General features: G+C 37.8%; 1 protein-coding gene and 1 non-coding gene across 3 annotated transcripts; both read left to right on the plus strand.

Annotated features, from left to right (window-relative positions):
* The first annotated feature begins 992 nt into the window (after positions 1-992).
* Positions 993-5,939, plus strand: LOC130947279 (uncharacterized). Of its 2 annotated transcripts, none has more exons than XR_009072610.1 (3): positions 993-1,702; positions 1,807-2,000; positions 4,613-5,939. XR_009072610.1 is itself a non-coding variant. In XM_057875939.1 (3 exons), the coding sequence occupies exons 1-2, from the start codon at positions 1,271-1,273 to the stop codon at positions 1,875-1,877; spliced, it is 483 nt and encodes a 160-aa protein (XP_057731922.1). In that variant the 5' UTR covers positions 993-1,270; the 3' UTR covers positions 1,878-2,000; positions 4,613-5,939. The 2 variants fall into 2 exon arrangements, 1 of the variants encoding a protein (XP_057731922.1); XM_057875939.1 differs by having other exon boundaries at positions 993-1,682.
* A 12,207-nt stretch (positions 5,940-18,146) lies between these two features.
* On the plus strand, positions 18,147-18,254 carry LOC130953504 (small nucleolar RNA R71). The gene has a single exon (XR_009075674.1). It is a non-coding gene; the product is annotated as a small nucleolar RNA R71 (small nucleolar RNA).
* The last annotated feature ends 4,129 nt before the right edge of the window (positions 18,255-22,383 follow it).

Here is a 22,383-nt window from a genome sequence, read left to right on the forward strand (position 1 = left end):
AATGTTGTTGATTGGTTAGGTGAAAAACAAAACTTTGAAAGCATGATTAGAGAAGGATAGAGTGATTATCCTATACACTAGAGAGATTAGAGTGCACACACACCATTAATGAGGGTTCATTGCTTGATTTCATGTCTCCTGCTTTCACGAGCTGTCTTCTTACAAATTTACCTGCTTTTACTGTGTGATTTGAACTAGTGGAATCTGCTCCATGTTTTGTCTTAGAGAACTTATTTATTTTTTAATCAGATAGACGAAATCATATAGTTGCATTCATTATATAGGTTGCATTGCATTGTGTAACAACCCTAGTTTTTGAAAATTAAATAATTAGCTATTTGTGATTTATTTTATTTGATGATAATTTTATTTTAAGAAAATTATTTTACTACAGGTAATTAAATGGAATTTCATCATAATTGGAGTTTAAATTAATTAGAATTTTTTATATAATCTTTATTAGATATTTGGTATAATTGAAATTAAAATTTTGATAGTTGAAAAATAAGAAGAACTGTATAATTTAATTTAAATAAATTATATTTTGAATGAGTTATGTTATTAATTCAAACCCTCAGAAATTATTTTATTAGAAATGATTAGATTGATATTTATAAATACTTTAAATTTAAGTCAATTAATATTTGTGTACAATTTTTATTATAATTAGTTATTTTATAAATCGAAATTAAAGTTTCAGAGATAGAAAAATAAAGAAAAGTTATATCCTTTAATTTGAATAATTAAAATTGAGTTTAAACTATATTTTATAAAAATGTGATTAATATTTTTATTTTCTAATTTAAATTAGAAATAATTGATTGAACTTAGCAATATGTTGATAAATAATATTTCTAAATATTTTTAATAGAGTATATTTGATTTTAAAATTACTCTACTCTCCAATTTTATCAAAATATCTATTCAAATTTATCTATATTTCTTTTTAAAATCCCTAATTTCTAACCCTAATTCCCAAATTGAATCAGAAACCCAATTCCCAAATTATTTGAGAAACCCTAACCCTAAACCCTTTTGCCTCAGCTGCACCCCCACCCCTCTTTCACCCTCTTCAGTGTAATACACTCAGCCCCACTCAAACTCACACACAGAAAAGAGAGGAAGAAGGAGAAGAGGACGACGCCAGCGGGTTGGGTGCCACCGTCGCTGTCGTTGCCATGTCTGAGGGAGAAAGAGATCAACAGAGAGTGTAGTTGCTGAACCCAGGATCGCTGCTGCTGATGGCTTTGTCTCCGCCGTCCATGGAACCATGAGTCGCGCCGCTGTCACTGAGAGGAGGAGGGAGAAGGCGCGATGCTGGAGGAGCGTGACCCGCCGCGCCGCCGTGGGTCCCTTGCCATCGAGCTCGAAGGAGCAGAGGAGAACGACATTGGATTTGACGGAGATAGAGGTGGAGTGGCGCGAGGTGGAAGGCAAGCGGTTCGCGTTGCCGTTCGCGCCACCGTTGCTGAGCCATAACGCCGCCACCACCGGGTCTCACTACTGTGCATCGCCGTCCAAAGTAGAGAGTCACGATGGAGCTCCGTTTGTGCTTCTCTGGTCACCGCCGAGAAGAGAAGCTGTATTCCACGCTGCTGTCGCCATCGATCCACGGCCACCACCGCGAGGGTTCCACCGCCGTCGTTCCAGTGCCATTGTTTGTGTCCTTCGTCGCCACTGCCGTGAGTAAAGTCCGCCGCTGGTACTAGTTGAAACGCAAAAGTTGCTGTTTTGATTCTGATGTAATTCATCCTTGTCCCTACTCATTGTTGTCCTCTGTTCTGCCTCTGCTTGTGATTTTCTTAGTTACCAGAGTCTTTGCCACCGTGGATACTGTCATTGGAGTCGCTAGGAGCCAATTTTGGAGCTGCCCTTGATGATTCTGATGCTGCTACGTAGGTTTCGAGTTGTTGTGTTGTTGCCAGAGGAAGGGAACTCATAGGAAAAAACGTCACCGAGGCTGCTGTTTGGTTTAATTACATTGTTAATGTGACATTGAGGTAGGGGATTTAATGTTTTTAATTTAGAATGCCCACCATGTTATTTGAATAAGTGCAGATGGTTATCAATGGTTAAGAATTTCTGAATTGACATGAATGACTTGAAATGCATTTGAAATTAGTTAGTTGTTATGATTATTCTGAGTTGTGAATGAATTTAGATGCTGTTTTAATTTAGTATATTTTATTGAAGTATGCCGAGTTAATTATTGAAGAGCTGTCGTATGGATAATTGATGAATTGAGTTTGGATTGTTGTTGTGAATGTCTTTGGGTTTTGTGGTTGTGAGTGTTTGAAGTTGTAATTGATATTAGCTTTCTAATTTTGATGGATTTGTTGGAAATTCTGATCTTATGGGATATTGCTGAATTGGCTGAAATCTGGTTGTGAATTGTATTTTGAATTACTGATTTTTGTGATGGGTTGGCTGAGATTCTGATCTTGAATAAGTTATTTTGAATTATTTCATATTGAATTGGAATTTTAATATATTGGAATGGTTGTGAAATGGACTTGTGACGGGATGGAACTGGTTGAAGTGTGGCTGCAAGTGGTGATTTATTTAATGTTACTTATTAAATTGAAATATGATGGGTTAATTATTGAATGAAATGTGTTTGAGAAAAGTTAGTTGTGGTGATTATTCTGAGTTATAATTGAAGCTGGATGCGGATGTGAACTGAGTTTAGGTTATGGCTGTGATATTGAATGGCTTCGTTGTCGTGAGTAATTAACTGATGAGATTTACTTTAATTTGAGGCTGTGATTGTTATGGGTTTTCTGATTATTTTAGAATTGCTGGAAATTCTGATTTTAGTCGATTATGCCAAGTTGGTTATTATTGTTGATTTAAGTCTAATTAGAGTTGATTTTGAGGATGGCTAAAGAATTGAAGGTTGATCACTGAACTATTTTCTTAAAATATGATCTTTAGAATGAAATGGTAACTTTGCTAATAACTAAATAACTTTAAAAATAACTAGAAATATGAAAAGTTGATGTTTTGGATATTAGTTATGAATTCTTGAAGCTGGACTGGTTTACTTTTAAAGAATGGTTTATGGAAACTCTAATTTTAATTAATGTTAGGATGTTGGTTTTCAAACTGATTTATGATGAGGTAATTATTGAGATTCTGTTGTTGTGATAACTGTTGATAAAAGAACGGGAGATTTGTTGAGAAAGAGGGAACCTGTAAGGGTGGTTAAGTTCGAGTTTTAGGGGAGGTGCTGCTAAAATTTTATAAAATCTGAGGTTTTATTTGAGAAGTTATTTTAGAACACATGGATTTGGAAAATGATTATTTAAGTTTTATTTAGTTAAGAAAAGAATTATTCTATTTTAAATTCGATTTATCAAAGAAAGGTTTATGTTTTAAAATTAAATTATTTAAGAAAGAAACTATGTTTTGAGATTGATTCGATATGAAAATAATTATGTTTTAAGCTTGAAATAAAGGATTACTTTTTAGAAGTTTGATGAATTTATAATATTTGAATTTGAATAGTAAAGAGAGATGATTTTTGAGACTTTAGAAAGTTAGTAAACTTGAGAAAGAGTTTTATTTGATTACTTCTAATGAGAGGTTATGTTTTGAAAAGTGTTTAACAAATTTAAAATAAATGATTTTCTTAAGTCTTTTGATAGAAAACTAAACTGAAAAATAGTTTTAAAGTTGGCTTCACTCAAGATTGACAAAGTAGAGATTACGAACTGATAATTGGTTAAATTCGGGAAGTACCCACGAACTGAATGATCATTGATCTCAGGAAAACCTATAAATTGTTATTTGTTTTATATGCGGCTAAAACCCACGGACTGATAATCATTGATTACGGGAATAACCCATGAATTGTTGTATGCTGATCTCGGGTATAACCCACGAACTGAAGATCGCTATGTTATTGTGTATTGATCTCGGGGAATAACCCACGAACTGAAGATCTCTGTTTTGTTTGTGAAATGATCTCGGGGACGCCCACAAACTGAGGATCACTGTTTCCCCTTGTGCGTATATTATGGGGTCGGGCTTTGCGCCGACTGCCGGTAGTCACAAAGGAGTGGTATTCTTACCACCGACACATATGCACTAAGCACACAAAGGGAAGCCATATCTGGGACTTGTTCCTAGGTAATGTCGGGCTGTAGGGTGTAAACCGACACGTGAGCTCATGGCCTGCTTAGGAGAGACATGCATCATATTGGTTGTGCATTTACATTTGGTTGTGTTTGCCTGTATTACTTCTCTGTGATTTTGTTGTTTGTCTTATTGTGATTTGTTTGTGTGTTGAATTGAGTTTCTTCATTGTGCTAGTAGTTTGTGAATGGATAGAGATGATTAATATTTGTTGTTATGACTGAGAATCAATTATGTGGCTGAAAGATATTTAATATGACAAGTTTTGCAATTGAGATCTGTTTTGGGTTTAGAAATTTAAAGAAAGTAATTATTTATCTAAAGTAAGATTAAAAAGTATATCAAAGGGGTTTGACAAAGATGGTTTATTAAGAAAAGTTAATTATTTGCATGTTAATCACTACTTTTACGGCATTCCCATTCCCTACTGAGAACGTGTGGTTTGTTCTCACCCCATAAATTTCCACCCTTTCAGTGATACAGGTCGAAGACTCCGTTTGAAGCTGCGGACGATTATAGAACTTATTTACGAGTTAAGTTTATGACTTGAGTTTCTTTCATAGAGTTCCCTCGCCTTTGTAACTTTAGTTTTTATTTTATGCAGAGGGATAGGAGTTGTATCTGAATTTTATTTAAATTCTTTTGTATAATATTTATTATTATTAATAAGTTTATGATTATTATTACTTGGAGATGTTTGCTATGTGATTTTAATTAATAAAAACAAAATTTTTCTGGAATTTTCTATAAAACTAAATCGCGATATCGAACTAAAGGCTCAATATTAAATAGTTACTAAAAGAAATAGGTTAGTAACTCCTTACTCTTGGTACGATCATGACGTACTAGAAGTTGGGTCGTTACACATTGCATAAGTTTTACATGTCCCTATTCAATTAGATTTATGTCCCTCAACTAAGCACGAGGACATGCTAATGTTTAAGTGTGGGGAGGTTGATGAACCATTATTTTATGATTTATATTGTGCTCAATTGAGTGGTTTTATTAAGTCTTCACCCACTTATTCATATGATTTGCATGTATTTACAATTCCTTTCCAAAATTATTCTATGATTGAAAACATGCTTCCTAAAGATCTTTTAATTGTATATTCTTATTCTTCTTTATACCATTCGATGCCGTGATCTGTGTGTTAAGTGTTTTAGGCTTTATAGGGCAGGAAAGGCTTAGAGAATGGAGAGGAAGCTTGCAAAGATGGAAGGAACATAAGAAATTGAGGAGACGACCAGCGAGAAGTGACGCGGGCGCATGGCTCATGCGACTACTCGAAATGGAGGAAATCGCAGTGACGCGCTCGCGTGCCTGACGCGACCGCGTGGATTGGAAGCTGCACGAGCGATGCGAATGCGTGGACGGTGCGCACGCGTGGCATGGAAAATGCTGACTGACGCGAATGCGTGGATGACGCGGTCGCGTGACGTGCACGATCTGCAGAATTACAGAAGTCGCTGGCATAGAGTTTGGGCCGCGTTTTAACCCAATTTTTGGCCCAGAAACGCAGATTAGAGCCAGGGAACATGCAGAGACTCGGAAGAATTCATTCCACATAATTTTTAGTTTTAGATTTGATTTTTATTCCTCCTCTAGGTTTTTCATATACATTCATAATTTAGGATTTGACAATTTTTGTCTTTGGTTATTGAGAAGAGTCTACCTCCGAAACTGGTCATTCTAGTTTGTTTACCTATTTTTCAATTACTCTTCCATATTCTTAATTTGTCCAGAATTGACATTGGATTATTTTTAAAGTTCATTAATACAAGACTATTTTTTATTTTTAATTGATCTCTTTGGTTATTATTTATCATGTCTCTTATTATTTTTCCTCTTAATTTTGTGAGGTCTATATTTATGATGATGGAGTAGTTGCACAAAATGATTGGGAGTTGATTAAAAGGAGAACATTGAGTTGGAATACTCAAGAGTCCAATTGTAATTGGTTTGTTGTTGGTTGACTTGTTACTCACTAACTCTAATACTTCCCAAGGGAGAGGATTAGGACTTGTGAATAGAAGTTGATTTTTAACTTGACTTTCCTTCATTCGTTGAGGGTTAACTAAGTAGAAACAACTACTAATTATTAATTGATTTTGAGAAAATTCCAACAAGGATAAAACTTCCGATTAATCCTCTCCCGGTCAAGATTTTTATTTAAATTACATAAATTCTCTAATTTAATTTTCTGTTCATCAAACTAAAAACCATTTTGAAAAACCTCTGATTAGTAAAATAGCACATCTTTCTGCAACTCGTTGGGAGATGACCTGGGACTCATACTCCCAGTAATTTATTTACAAAATTTGTGACAACTCTTTTTCTAAATGACAATTTTTGCTGGTTAAGAGCTGTACTTGCAATGCCATTTTTCTTAATAATTTTTAATCTGCCAATTTCTGCCACATCAGCAGGTCATGAGGCGCATTCTGCAGCCTGATGGAGTTGTGATCTCTTGGGAGTTGTTCCGAGAAGAATTCTATAAGAAATACTTTCTCAGTTCAGCCAGAAATGTTAAGAAACTTGAACTGCTTCAACTGAAACAAGGCCAGATGACCATCATTGAGTACAGTAGCATGTTTGAGGAACTGTGCCGTTTCTCACAGACTTGTCAGGGAGCTCCTGAGGACTTTGCTGAGTGGAAATGTATCAAATAGGAGGGAGGCCTTCGGAGAGATATTATGAGCTTCGTTGCACCGATGGAGATCCGAACCTTCTCTGAACTGGTAAACAAAACCAAAGTTGCTGAAGAATGTATGAGAAAGGCAGCATTAGATAAGAGTGACCACCGAAGCTCTGTTAGGGAAGATGGTGGAAGGAATTTAGCGCCTAGAGGTCAAGATTTCAAGCGAGGCGGCAATACTCCACAGCAACATCAAGGCCAGAGTAGCTTCCGGAGGTTCAATAATAACAATAACCAGGGAAAAAGACTCAGAAAATAGGCTCAGTTTCTGCAGAATGGCTTGACTTGTAGGATGTGTGGAAGGTACCACCCAAACACTCCATGTAAGGCCAGTTGGGATGTCTGTTATTACTGTGGAGGAGTTGGGCATATGTCCTGGAATTGTCCAAAAAAGAAGAGTCAGGATGCTAGGAGAGTTCTGCAGGCAGGACGAGTGTACACTACGAGGGTAGATGGTGTTGAGGGCACAAATGCTCCGATTAGTGGTAATGATGAACTAGTAATTAAAATTTGGGCTTCTTTACATGATGATGATCTGTAACACTTATTATAATCCTCTATCCAGCAGTGAGAATTGTGACTTCCAAGGGATTGATCAAAAGATGACTTTTAGTTACTGAAAGAAAATGGCATTTGGTTGACTTTGAGGGAGTGACTATGTTCTTGAAGAATAATAACTAGAGTTATGTGTAAAAGAGGATTGGGAGAGTAAACATACAACCTGAGTCATAGGTTAGAGATCGAGAGTGTTGAGAATGGTATGATGGCACTATTGGAATCGAAGGAACTCAAAAGCTTGAGGGATTATAAAATAGAGGACGAGATCCATTCAATCAAGTGTTTTCAATATGAAATACCAATTGGACCAGAGAGCGCGTTAATGAATCCTTCCGAGTCCACCTGACCTTCTTTTGTACCTTACAACAGAATTCTACCCCGAACTTCTTCTTAAATAATAATAAATGGATCAACTCCTAATCCTATCCCTGAATTGCACGAATCTTGCTCCTTCCAAACGAATCCGACTTTGTCATTTCATACTAATTTAAATTTGTGAATCTTAGGAACTTGCCGCGAATGGAATTGCCCTCTTTCGTAAAACAGGTAATCCGTTGACATCAGCTAAGGTTTATTTAATTTGGTGCGCTATATCTTCTCCTCAACTAGCTCGAATCTCAATTATTCTCTGAGCGTGCACCTTAACTCCTTATTGTATATCTTTTTAATCTCTAGAACTTGTTGTACCCACCATATAGGGCATCCCTTTACTCTACAATAAACATCATTCCAGTAATTCAATTACCTCTGGATTTATTATTTTTACAAGCTTGAATTAGCATCGTGTATAATGCCTAACCATAACAATAAAGAAATGTCAGCCCATTAATATTCTTCCATACCTTAGAAAACATTACTGTTTAGACGCTTGAAAGCGGAAATGGTTCTGAACTTCCTCGAGAGAAACTAGTTACACATTATTAAATATTACTTTGAGAGTCGGTGCGAAATTGAGACTAAAGAATTAAAACTTGGATGTATTTCTCCGTTAATAATGTAAATACAGAATAAGAATTGGAATTGGCGAATACACCTGAGGATTTGGACCAGATAAGAGAAACGATCAATGCGCCTATCTCAGGTTACTAAACTTGAATTTTGGGGGCAAAATTCCTAATTAGGTGGGTAGGATGTAAACCCCGCAAATTTAGCAAACAATTTAAAAAAATTAAATTTTAATAAGGAAAATTAAAAATGTAAATCTAATATTAAAATAGGATAGAGCTAATTAAAACAAGAATTTTGACACCGATTTTAAAGAAATCGGCCCAAGATTGGGCCGAACGGGTTAAACCGGTTGAACCAGACCCAAACAGGACCCGTGGGCCCCACCTACTCACTTAATAAAGTGAGTTCAGATCTTCTTTCTCCCTTCTTGCATGCTAAACACGCTGTTGGGCAGCCATGGAAGAGGAGAAGAAGCAAACCCTCACCTAAACTTCAATCCTTGATAACTTTTGATCCGGAGCACCGATCGCCACACCGTTTGCGGCCACGCGTCCACGGCATTGAGCTCTAAAAAGTCAAGTATCTTTCAAGGTGAGAAAATCAAAATCCCAGCTCCTATTCTCTCTTCTTCAATTCGAGAATATTAAGGTTTTTGGATATTAAGATTTTGGTTAAATTGATGATTATAGGATTAAATTGAGTTGAGGAATGAGTGGGCTTTGGGTTGATTGAGGCACATACAAGGTAAGGATGACCTAAACCCTAGCCAAATCTTGAATTTATTATGTGAAATCTGAAATTAAAGTGTACATGTGTGTTAGGTGTGAATTAAGTATATATATATATATATATATATATATATATATATATATATATATATATATATATATATATGCATTGGAGTTGAATTGTGGGCATTTGGAAGCTTGGTGGTGATTGAAGCTAAGCTTGCAGCTGGTTTCTCTAAGCTTGAGGGGCTGTGTGGTGACTTGGGTGGCTGCCTTGGACTAAATATAGTAATCGGCCAAGGTATGGTTTAGGTTTCGCGTGTTTAATATGTAAGGTTTTGTGAAAACTTAGGCTAGAGCACTATAGGATAGGTTGAAACGATTAATTGTGTTAAATTATTAGTCTTTATGGTATTGATGGATAAGTTGATGTGGGCATGTGTTGGGTAATTGATAATGTGGGTTGAATGCAAATATATATAATGATGATGGATGAAGGATTGGTGATTATGGCAATTTAATGATATGGTTGAGATTGAGTGGTGTTTATGTGAAATTGTTGGTATGGTTATTTTGATTAATGCTGTGGTGATGAGTTAATAAGATTGTTGTTGCTGAAATTCTGTTGACTGGTTGGTTTATTATTGTTAAAAGAAGTGTAGAATTTTAATGCTTTAAAGTGAGCTTGTATGATATAAATTATGGTGATTTCTGATAGGTACATGGAACTGAGGTTTCAGGGTAGAGTTGTGATATAATTTAAGTAGATAAAGTGATGAATAAGAGGAATGGTGGATTAGTATAAGTTGGAAACCTAGAGGACTAAATTTGGTCAGTGAAATTGAGAAGTCTTGCTGCAGAAATTCCTAATCTGTTTGGACAACAACTTAAAACGAAAACTGGGAATAATCTGGACATGATTTTCGAACTAATCTATTTTTCTAACAAATTTCCGTAAGTCAAGATTATTCCAGAAAAATTTCAGGAAATTTGGCCAAGTGGTTTGGAAGATATGATTTTTTGAAGTTTAGTGGTTCCTGTAGATTTTTCTGGTTTTCTGGTTCTGCAGTACCAACTTCCAGACGCTATAACTTGGGATTTAAATGAAATGTTGAGTTGCTTTGAAAAGGAATTTAATGATTTATCAGTCTATTTTAAGTGAGAACAAGTTTCAGGTCCATATCTATTTTGTAGATTTAGATAAGTCATTTGGAAGATGGGTTGTTTGCTAAAAATTCTGAAAAGATTCATAAAAATAGTGCACCTTTTCCAATTGATGATTAATTACACAAATGAAATGATATGAACTTGAAACTTATGGTTTTTTAAACTTGGGAATGTTGACTATAATCCCGCCAAAATTTAGAGGCAACGGATTATAATTAGAATTATTGTGGAATTTATAAAAATACTGCTGCTGTCTATTTTTCTGGAATTTTGTAAATGCAGTAGCAAAATTCTAAATTTTGTAAAAAAATTCAATTCTAATCCAAGTTCAGCAAAACCTACCTTAAATTGAAGATTAGGATCTCTAGAGTTACCTTACCAAGAAAAATAGGTCGTGCATAGGTATTTACAACACAAGAAGGTTTTAGATTAAACAAGTTTAGGAAATGAAAAGAAATGTAAGTTGCCCCTAGGAAGGGTTAAAGTTAAAGACAATGATATTGTGAGATAAAGAGAAGAAAGAAGGATGAGGAACAAGGACTGAAATAAAAGTTGAGAATTGATGATGTTAATCAATCAAGAATAATAAAATGTATGAGCAATGAGTTAAGTAAAGTTGAGAATGATGAGATGAGATATGAATTGGTTTCGGGAATGAAACTGATAATTATGAGAAAATGATTGAATAACTTAGGCTTGGGGCATTCTCCCATGTCAGCCTGGGATTCGTCCCAGAGATAACATTCAGCTTGGGGTATTATTTTTCCCATGTCAGCTTGGGGTGTTGTCTCTTCTCCCCATGTCAGCTTGGGATCCGTCTCATGGATATTATTGAGCTTGGGGCATTCTTTCCCCATGTCAGCTTGGAGATTTTCCTCATAGTGTACTTTTGAGCTTGAGAACATGTCAGGATGGCTACGTAACTGACAGTTGATATCAACAGCCATAGGGTAGGTATGCATCATGTGTATTTGTTTGTTTGTCCCTACTGATTCATGGATGATGGGGGATCGGAGGAAAGGTGGATTGGTTTGGTGTTAATGCTAGAGTTTAAAGTAAGTAAGTAAGTTTAGGATACTTAGATCACCTACCCCTTTTTATGGCTTCTGCATAGAAATTAAGTTTTATAATTGTATGTTGGAGTTCTAGGATTGCCTTTGGCATTTCCAGGATCTTATATATTACATGTGTGGCACCTTAACCATGCTGAGAACCTCTGGTTCTTACCCCCATATTGCGTTATTGTTTTCAGATGCAGGTCGAGCGGCTCCTCGGTAGGCGTCTGAAGGTTCTGCGGCGAAGTGGTTTATTTTGGGATCTCCTTTTGTTATTTTGATGTATATATATGTATAGTTTCTCCTTTTGTATGTAAGAATACTTTGTTTATGTACCTCTTAGAGGTTTTTTGGAGAACTAGGGTTTTGAACATGTTCTTTTGGGTTATTATTATGTATATATATGTACGTATATGTTCTCCGGCCAGCCTTGGCTTTGCAAGCTGAGTTTGGAGCTAATTATGCTATGTTCTTGGCCCTCTACTCGTATCATCTGTACATATATTTTATTGAACTTTAGTTTTCTTCTCACGTAGGTAACCACGTTTTCTGAGGGTTGCGCTTTTGAATTTTGCGATTTTGTTTTACCCATTTTTCAAGGCTCATAGTTAAGTATCTCTTTCTCTATTATTATATATATATTTTGTGATCTCTACTTTTCACAACTAAAAAAATCCCCGGTAATGGCTCCAAAAACTTGGTGCGCAATACCATGGTCTAAACATAATTTCACAACTTCGCACAACTAACCAGCAAGTGCACTGGGTCGTCCAAGTAATAAACCTTACGCGAGTAAGGGTCGATCCCACGGAGATTGTTGGTATGAAGCAAGCTATGGTCACCTTGTAAATCTCAGTCAGGCAGATTCAAATGGTTATGGATGATATATGAATAAAACATAAAGATAAAGATAGAGATACTTATGTAATTCATTGGTGAGAATTTCAGATAAGCGTATGGAGATGCTTTGTCCCTTCCGTCTCTCTGCTTTCCTACTGTCTTCATCCAATCCTTCTTACTCCTTTCAATGGCAAGCTGTATGTTGGGCATCACCATTGTCAGTGCTACAGTCCCATCCTCTCAGTGAAAATGTTCAACGCACCCTGTCACGGCACGGCTAATCATCTGTCGGTTCTCAATCAGGTTGGAATAGAATCCATTGATTCTTTTGCGTCTGTCACTAACGCCCAGCCTTCAGGAGTTTGAAGCTCGTCACAGTCATTCAATCATTGAATCCTACTCAGAATACCACAGACAAGGTTTAGACCTTCCGGATTCTCTTGAATGCCGCCATCAATTCTAGCTTATACCACGAAGATTCTGATTAAGGGATCCAAGAGATATCTACTCAATCTAAGGTAGAACAGAGGTGGTTGTCAGGCACACGTTCATAGGTGAGAATGATGATGAGTGTCACGGATCATCACATTCATCAAGTTGAGGAACAAGTGATATCTTAGAACAAGAATAAGCTGAATTGAATAGAAGAACAATAGTAATTGCATTAATACTCGAGGTACAGCAGAGCTCCACACCTCAATCTATGGTGTGTAGAAACTCCACCATTGAAAGTACATAAGAACAAGGTCTAGGCATGGCCGTGAGGTCAGCCCCATGATCTAAGATAGCATAAAACTACTCAAAGATATCTACCCAGATGAGAATACAATAGTAAAAGGTCCTATATGTAGAGAACTAGTAGCCTAGGGTTTACAGAAATGAGTAAATGACATAAAAATCCACTTTCGGGCCCACTTGGTTTGTGCTTGGGCTGAGCATTGAAGCTTTCATGTGTAGAGACTTTTCTTGGAGTTAAACGCCAGCTTTTATGCCAGTTTGGGCGTTTAACTCCCATTCTTGTGCCAGTTCCGGCGTTTAACGCTGGGCAGTTTTGAGCTGATTTGGAACGCCGGTTTGGGCCATCAAATCTTGAGCAAAGTATGGACTATTATACATTGCTGGAAAGCCCAGGAAGTCTACTATCCAACGAAGTTGAGAGCCCGCCAATTGTGCTTTTGTAGCTCCAGAAAATCTACTTCGAGTGCAGGGAGTTCAGAATCCAATAGCATCTGCAGTCCTTTTCAGCCTCTGAATCAGATTTTTGCTCAGGTCCCTCAATTTCAGCCAGAAAATACCTGAAATCACAGAAAAACACAGAAACTCATTGTAAAGTCCAGAAAAGTGAATTTTAACTAAAAACTAATAAAAATATAATAAAAACTAACTAAAACAAACTAAAAACACACTAAAAACAATGCCAAAAAGCGTATAAATTATCCGCTCATCACAACACCAAACTTAAATTGTTGCTTGTCCCCAAGCAACTGAAAATCAAATAAGATAAAAAGAAGAGAATATGCAACGAATTCCAAAAACATCTATGAATATCAGTATTAATTAGATGAGCGGGGCTTTTAGCTTTTTGCCTCTGAATAGTTTTGGCATCTCACTCTATCCTTTGAAATTCCGAATGATTGGCTTCTCTAGGAACTCAGAATCCAGATAGTGTTATTGATTCTCCTAGTTAAGTATGATGATTCTTGAACACAGCTACTTTATGAGTCTTGGCCGTGGCCCAAAGCACTCTGTCTTCCAGTATTACCACCGGATACATACATGCCACAAACACATAATTGGGTGAACCTTTTCAGATTGTGACTCAGCTTTGCTAGAGTCCCCAATTAGAGGTGTCCAGGGTTCTTAAGCACACTCTTTTTGCCTTGGATCACAACTTTATTTTTTTCTTTCTTTTCTGTTTCTTTTTTTTTTCGTCTTCTCTTTTTTTTTTTTAGTATTCACTGCTTTTTCTTGCTTCAAGAATCATTTTTTTATGATTTTTCAGATCCTCAGTAACATGTCTCCTTTTTCATCATTCTTTCAAGAGCCAACATTCATGAACAACAAATTCAAAAGACTTATGAACTGTTCAAGCATACATTCAGAAAATAAAAGTATTGCCACCACATCAAAATAATTAATCTGTTATAAAATTCAAAATTCATGCAATTCTTCTCGTTTTCAATTAAGAACATTTTTCATTCAAGAAAGGTGATGGATTCATAGGACATTCATAAATTTAAGGCATAGACACTAAGACACTAATGATCATAAGACACAAACATAGATAAACATAAGCATGATTTTTCGAAAAACAGAAAAATAAAGAACAAGGAGATTAAAGAACGGGTCCACCTTAGTGATGGCGGCTTGTTCTTCCTCTTGAAGATCTTATGGAGTTCTTGAGCTCCTCAATGTCTCTTCCTTGCCTTTGTTGCTCCTCTCTCATGATTCTTTGATCTTCTTTAATTTCATGGAGAAGAATGGAATGTTCTTGGTGCTCCACCCTTAGTTGTCCCATATTGGAACTCAATTCTCCTAGGGAGGTGTTGATTTGCTCCCAATAATTTTGTGGAGGAAAGTGCATCCCTTGAGGTATCTCAGGGATTTCATGATGAGTGGGATCTCTTGTTTGCTCCATCCTTTTCTTAGTGATGGGCTTGTCTTCATCAATGAGGATGTCTCCCTCTATGTCAACTCCAACTGAATAACAGAGGTGACAAATGAGATGAGGAGAGGCTAACCTTGCCAAGGTAGAGGACTTGTCCGCCACCTTATAAAGTTCTTGGGCTATAACCTCATGAACTTCTACTTCTTCTCCAATCATGATGCTATGAATCATGATGGCCCAGTCTATAGTAACTTCGGACCGGTTGCTAGTGGGAATGATTGAGCGTTGGATAAACTCCAACCATCCCCTAGCCACGGGCTTGAGGTCATGCCTTCTCAGTTGAACCGGCTTTCCTCTTGAATCTCTCTTCCATTGAGCGCCCTCTTCACAAATGTCTATGAGGACTTGGTCCAACCTTTGATCAAAGTTGACCCTTCTAGTGTAAGGGTGTTCATCTCCTTGCATCATGGGTAAGTTGAATGCCAACCTTACATTTTTCGGACTAAAATCTAAGCATTTTCCCCGAACCATTGTAAACCAATTCTTTGGGTTCGGGTTCACACTTTGATCATGGCTCTTGGTGATCAATGCATTGGCATAGAACTCTTGAACCATTAAGATTCCGACTTGTTGATTGGGGTTGGTAAGAACTTTCCAACCTCTTCTTCGGATCTCATGTCAGATCTCCGGATATTCGCTCTTTTTGAGTTTGAAAGGGACCTCGGGGATCACCTTCTTCAAGGCCACAACTTCATAGAAGTGGTCTTGATGAACCCTTGAGATGAATCTCTCCATCTCCCATGGCTCGGAGGTGGAAGCTTTTGCCTTCCCTTTCCTCTTTCTAGAGGTTTCTCTGGCCTTAGATGCCATAAATGGTTATGGAAAAACAAAAAGCAATGCTTTTACCACACCAAACTTAAAAGGTTTGCTCGTCCTCGAGCAAAAGAAGAAAGAAGAGAGTAGAAGAAGAAGAAATAGAGGAGATGGAGATGGCTTTGTGGTTCGGCCAAAGGGGGAGAAGTAGTGTTTAGGTTGTGTGAAAATGAAGGAGTGAAGATGGGTTTATATAGGGGTGGAGAGAGGGGTAGGTTCGGTTATGAATGGGTGGGTTTGGGAGGGAAAGTGGTTTGAATTTGAATGGTGAGGTAGGTGGGGTTTTATGAAGGATGGATGTGAGTGGTGAAGAGAAAGATGGGATTTGATAGGTGAGGGGTTTCTGGGGAAGAGGTGTTGAGGTGATTGGTGAATAGGTGAAGAAGAGAGAGAGTGGTGGGGTAGGTGGGGATCCTGTGGGGTCCACAGATCCTGAGGTGTCAAGGAAAATTCATCCCTGCACCATGTGGCGAGCAAAAATGCTCTCTATGCTAATTCTGGCGTTAAACGCCGGGCTGGTGCCCATTTCTGGCGTTTAACGCCAACTTCTTGCCCTTTACTGGCGTCTAATGCCAGTCTGGTGCCCCTTTCTGGCGTTAAACGCCCAGAATGGTGCCAGACTGGGCATTAAACGCCCATTTGCTGCCCTTACTGGCGTTTAAACGCCCGCAAGGTCTTCCTCCAGGGTGTGCTATTTTTCTTTCTGTTTTTCATTCTGTTTTTGCTTTTTCAATTGATTTTGTGACTTCTCATGATCATCAACCTACAGAAAACATAAAATAACAAAGGAAAATAGATAATTATAACATTGGGTTGCCTCCCAACAAGCGCTTCTTTAATGTCAGTAGCTTGACAGAGGGCTCTCATGGAGCCTCACAGATACTCAGAGCAATGTTGGAACCTCCCAACACCAAACATAGAGTTTGAATGTGGGGGTTCAACACCAAACTTAGAATTTGGTTGTGGCCTCCCAACACCAAACTTAGAGTTTGACTGTGGGGGCTCTGTTTGGCTCTGTTTTGAGAGAAGCTCTTCATGCTTCCTCTCCATGGTGATAGAGGGATATCCTTGAGCCTTAAACACAAAGGATTCTTCATTCACTTGAATGATCAATTATCCTCTGTCAACATCAATCACAGCCTTTGCTGTGGCTAGGAAGGGTCTGCCAAGGATGATGGATTCATCCACGCACTTCCCAGTCTTTAGGACTATGAAATCAGCAGGGATGTAATGGTCTTCAATCTTTACCAGAACATCCTCTACAAGTCCATAAGCTTGTTTTCTTGAATTGTCTGCCATCTCTAGTGAGATTCTTGCAGCTTGCACCTCAAAGATCCCTAGCTTCTCCATTACAGAGAGAGGCATGAGGTTTATACTTGACCCTAGGTACAAGGTATTGAAAACTTCCCAGGATCTTGTCTCTTTTGAGGTAATTTCTGCCTAGACAAGTCATATAGTTCTTTGGTGAGCAAAGGGGGTTCATCCTCCCAAGTCTCATTACCAAATAACTTGTCATTTAGCTTCATGATTGCTCCAAGGTATTTAGAAACTTGCTCTTCAGTGACATACTCATCCTCTTCAGAGGAAGAATACTCATCAGAACTCATGAATGACAGAAGTAAATCCAATAGAACCTCTATGGTCTCAGTGTGAGCTTCAGATTCCCATGGTTCCTCATTAGGGAACTCATTGGAGGTCAGTGGACGTCCATTGAGGTCTTCCTCAGTGGCGTTCACTGCCTCTTCCTCCTCTCCTAGTTCGGCCATGTGGGTCATGTTAATGGCCTTGCATTCTCCTTTTGGATTCTCTTCTGTATTGCTTGGAAGAGTACTATGAGGGAGTTCAGTAATTTTCTCGCTCAGCTGTCCCACTTGTGCCTCCAAATTCCTAATGGAGGACCTAGTTTCAGTCATGAAACTTTGAGTGGTTTTGATTAGATCAGAGACCATGGTTGCTAAGTCAGAGTGGTTCTGCTTTGAATTCTCTGTCTGTTGCTGAGAAGATGATGGAAAAGGCTTGCCTTTGCTAAACCTGTTTCTTCCACCATTATTGTTGTTGAAACCTTGTTGAGGTTTCTGTTGATCCTTCCATGAGAGATTTGGATGATTTCTCCATGAAGAATTATAGGTGTTTCCATAGGGTTCTCCCATGTAATTCACCTCTTCCATTGAAGGGTTCTCAGGATCATAAGCTTCTTCTTCAGATGAAGCGTCCTTAGTACTGCTTGGTGCAGCTTGCATTCCAGACAGACTTTGAGAAATCATATTGACTTGCTGAGTCAATATTTTGTTTTGAGCCAATATGGCATTCAGAGTATCAATCTCAAGAACTCCTTTCTTCTGATTCGTCCCATTGTTCAGAGGATTCTTTTCAGAAGTGTACATGAATTGGTTATTTGCAACCATTTCAATTAGTTCGTGAGCTTCTGTAGGCGTCTTCTTCAGATGAAGAGATCCTCCAGCAGAGCTATCCAATGACATCTTGGACAGTTCAGATAGACCATCATAGAAAATACCTATGATGCTCCATTCAGAAAGCATGTCAGAGGGACACTTTCTGATCAATTGTTTGTATCTTTCCCAAGCTTCATAGAGGGATTCTCCTTCTTTCTGTCTTAAGGTTTAGACTTCCACTCTAAGCTTACTCAATTTTTGAGGTGGAAAGAACTTTGCCAAGAAGGCATTGACTAGCTTCTGTTAGATCCTCTATAGAGAGTTGTGCCTTAGCTTCTCTTAGCTTTCGCTTCAAGGTCCTTTCAGGTTCAGGGTCAGCCTCAACAAGAATGCTTTTGTCTTTGCTCCTGCTCATATGAAAGAGAAGAGAACAAGAAAATATGGAATCCTCTATGTCACAGTATAGAGATTTCTTGAAGTGACAAAGGAAAAGAAAAATAGAAGGAAGAGATAGAAAATTCGAACTTATCAATGAAAGATGGAGTTCGAATTGTGCATTGAGGAGTATTGTTAGTCCATAAATAGAAGGATGTGAGAAGAGAGGAAGAAATAAAGTGCATTTTGAAAAATACTAATTGATTTTCGAAAACTAAGAGTGGAAAAGAAATAAAGTGATTTTTGAAAAAGATTTCAAAATTAGAAATCAAAAAGATATGATTGAAAACTATTTTGAAAAAGATGTGATTAAAAAGATATGATTTAAAAAAAACAATTTAAAAAGATTTGATTTTTAAAATTAATGACTTGGCTAACAAGAAAAGATATGATTCATTAAACCTTTCTCAACAGAAAAGGCAACATACTTGAAATATTAAATCAAATCATTAATTGTTAGCAAGTATCTTTGAAAATAGAAAGAAATTGATTTTGGAAAAGGTTTGATTGAAAAGATATGATTTGAAAAAGATTTGATTTTGAAAAATTTTGAAAACTTGAAAAAAATCTGCATTAAAAACAAAATCTTCCCTCTTGTGCCATCCTGGCGTTAAACGCCCAGAATGGTATCCATTCTGGCACTTAACGGCCAAAACACTACCCTTTTGGGCGTTAAACGCCCAACCAGGCACCCTGGCTGGCGTTTAAACGCCAGTTTTCCTTCTTCACTGGGCGTTTTGAACGCCCAACTTTTTCTGTATGATTCCTCTGCTGTATGTTCTGAATCTTCAATTCTCTGTGTTATTGACTTGAAAAGACACAAGTTAAAAATTTTTTTGGATTTTTAATAATGCAACTAAAATCAAATAAACAATGCATGCAAGACACCAAACTTAGAAGTTTGTATACTACTGACACTAACAAAATGAGAATGCATATGAGAAACAACAAAACACTCAAGATAAGAGAATGTAAAGATCAGAGTAAGAAAATCATCAAGAACATCTTGAAGATCACTTAAGACACATGAATGAATGCAAGAGGAACAGAAACATGCAATTGACACCAAACTTAACATGAGACACTAGACTCAACAAGAAACATAAAATATTTTTGGTTTTTTATGATTTTGTAAATTTTTTTGGATTTTTCGAAAATTAAGTAGAAAAGAAAATAAAGGTATCAAAATTCTTAATGAGAATTCCAGGAATCATGCAATGTTAGTCTAAAGCTTTAGTCTAAAGAAATTAGACATGGCTAGCCAAGCTTCAGCAGGACATTACATTCAAGAGCTAAATTGATGAGAATCAATCAGCTTTGGTGATGATAAGAACATCACCTTGAAACACTAAAATTCATTCTTAAGAACTCTGAAGAAAAATACCTAATCTAAGCAACAAGATGAACCGTCAGTTGTCCAAACTCAACAATCCCCGGCAACGGCGCCAAAAACTTGGTGCACGAAATTATGATCTCTACTTTTCACAACTCAAACAATCCCCGGTAATGGCTCCAAAAACTTGGTGCGCAATACCATGGTCTAAACATAATTTCACAACTTCGCACAACTAACCAGCAAGTGCACTGGGTCGTCCAAGTAATAAACCTTACGCGAGTAAGGGTCGATCCCACGGAGATTGTTGGTATGAAGCAAGCTATGGTCACCTTGTAAATCTCAGTCAGGCAGATTCAAATGGTTATGGATGATATATGAATAAAACATAAAGATAAAGATAGAGATACTTATGTAATTCATTGGTGAGAATTTCAGATAAGCGTATGGAGATGCTTTGTCCCTTCCATCTCTCTGCTTTCCTACTGTCTTCATCCAATCCTTCTTACTCCTTTCAATGGCAAGCTGTATGTTGGGCATCACCATTGTCAGTGCTACAGTCCCGTCCTCTCAGTGAAAATGTTCAACGCACCCTGTCACGGCACGGCTAATCATCTGTCGGTTCTCAATCAGGTTGGAATAGAATCCATTGATTCTTTTGCGTCTGTCACTAACGCCCAGCCTTCAGGAGTTTGAAGCTCGTCACAGTCATTCAATCATTGAATCCTACTCAGAATGCCACAGACAAGGTTTAGACCTTCCGGATTCTCTTGAATGCCGCCATCAATTCTAGCTTATACCACGAAGATTCCGATTAAGGGATCCAAGAGATATCTACTCAATCTAAGGTAGAACGGAGGTGGTTGTCAGGCACACGTTCATAGGTGAGAATGATGATGAGTGTCACGGATCATCACATTCATCAAGTTGAGGAACAAGTGATATCTTAGAACAAGAATAAGCTGAATTGAATAGAAGAACAATAGTAATTGTATTAATACTCGAGGTACAGCAGAGCTCCACACCTCAATCTCTGGTGTGTAGAAACTCCACCGTTGAAAGTACATAAGAACAAGGTCTAGGCATGGCCATGAGGCCAGCCCAATGATCTAAGATAGCATAAAACTACTCAAAGATAGCTACCCAGATGAGAATACAATAGTAAAAGGTCCTATATGTAGAGAACTAGTAGCCTAGGGTTTACAGAAATGAGTAAATGACATAAAAATCCACTTTCGGGCCCACTTGGTGTGTGCTTGGGCTGAGCATTGAAGCTTTAATGTGTAGAGACTTTTCTTGGAGTTAAACGCCAGCTTTTATGCCAGTTTGGGCGTTTAACTCCCATTCTTGTGCCAGTTCCGGCGTTTAACGCTGGGCAGTTTTGAGCTGATTTGGAACGCCGGTTTGGGCCATCAAATCTTGAGCAAAGTATGGACTATTATACATTGCTGGAAAATCCACTTCGAGTGCAGAGTGGTCAGAATCTAACAGCATCTGCACTCCTTTTCAGCCTCTGAATCAGATTTTTGCTCAGGTCCCTCAATTTCAGCTAGAAAATACCTGAAATCACAGAAAAACACACAAAATCATAGTAAAGTCCAGAAAAGTGAATTTTAACTAAAAACTAATAAAAATATAATAAAAGCTAATTAAAACAAACTAAAAACACACTAAAAACAATGCCAAAAAGCGTATAAATTATCCGCTCATCAACTGCTTTGAATTCTTTCTGAGAATTGCTGGGGTGGAAGCTGTAGATTTTTCTTGAAAACCTTGCTTTGTTACTGCCTCCAAAGGATGCCCCAGGACTTTTGGTTTGAGTCTTGGGGTTTTCCTTTTCTTGTTTCTTCACCTGTATCCTATTGACCGAGTTGTTTTCTCCCTTTATCCGAGATGTTTTTAGTAACCCCTATCTTCTTTTCTTACTTGTAGGATTAGTTGGCCTCATGTCTTCTTGAAATAACATTGTAGAGACGTCTTCCCGAGTTCCCCATGGAATGTCTGATTGGCTGGACTCCCTTGTTTTATTGTGTGTTTCTGTTGTGGATGCTGAATTTTGCACAGAGCTGAGGAAGCGCCATAGGATTTGTGGTAACAATGCCCGTGAGGTGGATTATGAGCTTGTTGCTCCTGATTCTGATGAGAGAGTTTGTTTTCTGACTTCCGTTGAGAGGGAGCGTCCCTTCTTTTATGCCTATGAATACTTCTTCAGTCAGTTGAACGTTACTTTTCCTTTCACTGCTTCGAGACCGACCTATTGTGGTCGTGTAATATTGCCCCATCCCAGCTTCACCCAAATTCCTAGGGTTTTATTAAAATTTTTCAGCTTCTCTGCCGAGAATCAAATGTAACACCCTCTCAGACTTTTTTCCTTTATTTGTTTGTTTCTGCCAAGCCTGGCGGTTCTTCAAAAAAGAAAGCTTCTTGGGTTTCTTTCAGGTCCGCCTAGGGCCATAAAGTTTTTGCTATGTATGATGAGTCCTTTAAGGACTTCAAGAATTACTTCTTTAGGGTTCGTGCTGTCGAGGGGGCCCACCCCTTTTTTCTTGATGAAAATGATGAGCCTTCTTTCCCTCTAGAGTGGCAGAGGGATGTGAGAGTGTCCCGCTA

The sequence above is a fragment of the Arachis stenosperma genome, chromosome 9 (genome assembly GCF_014773155.1).
Source record: "Arachis stenosperma cultivar V10309 chromosome 9, arast.V10309.gnm1.PFL2, whole genome shotgun sequence".
NCBI classification, from domain to species: domain Eukaryota; kingdom Viridiplantae; phylum Streptophyta; class Magnoliopsida; order Fabales; family Fabaceae; genus Arachis; species Arachis stenosperma.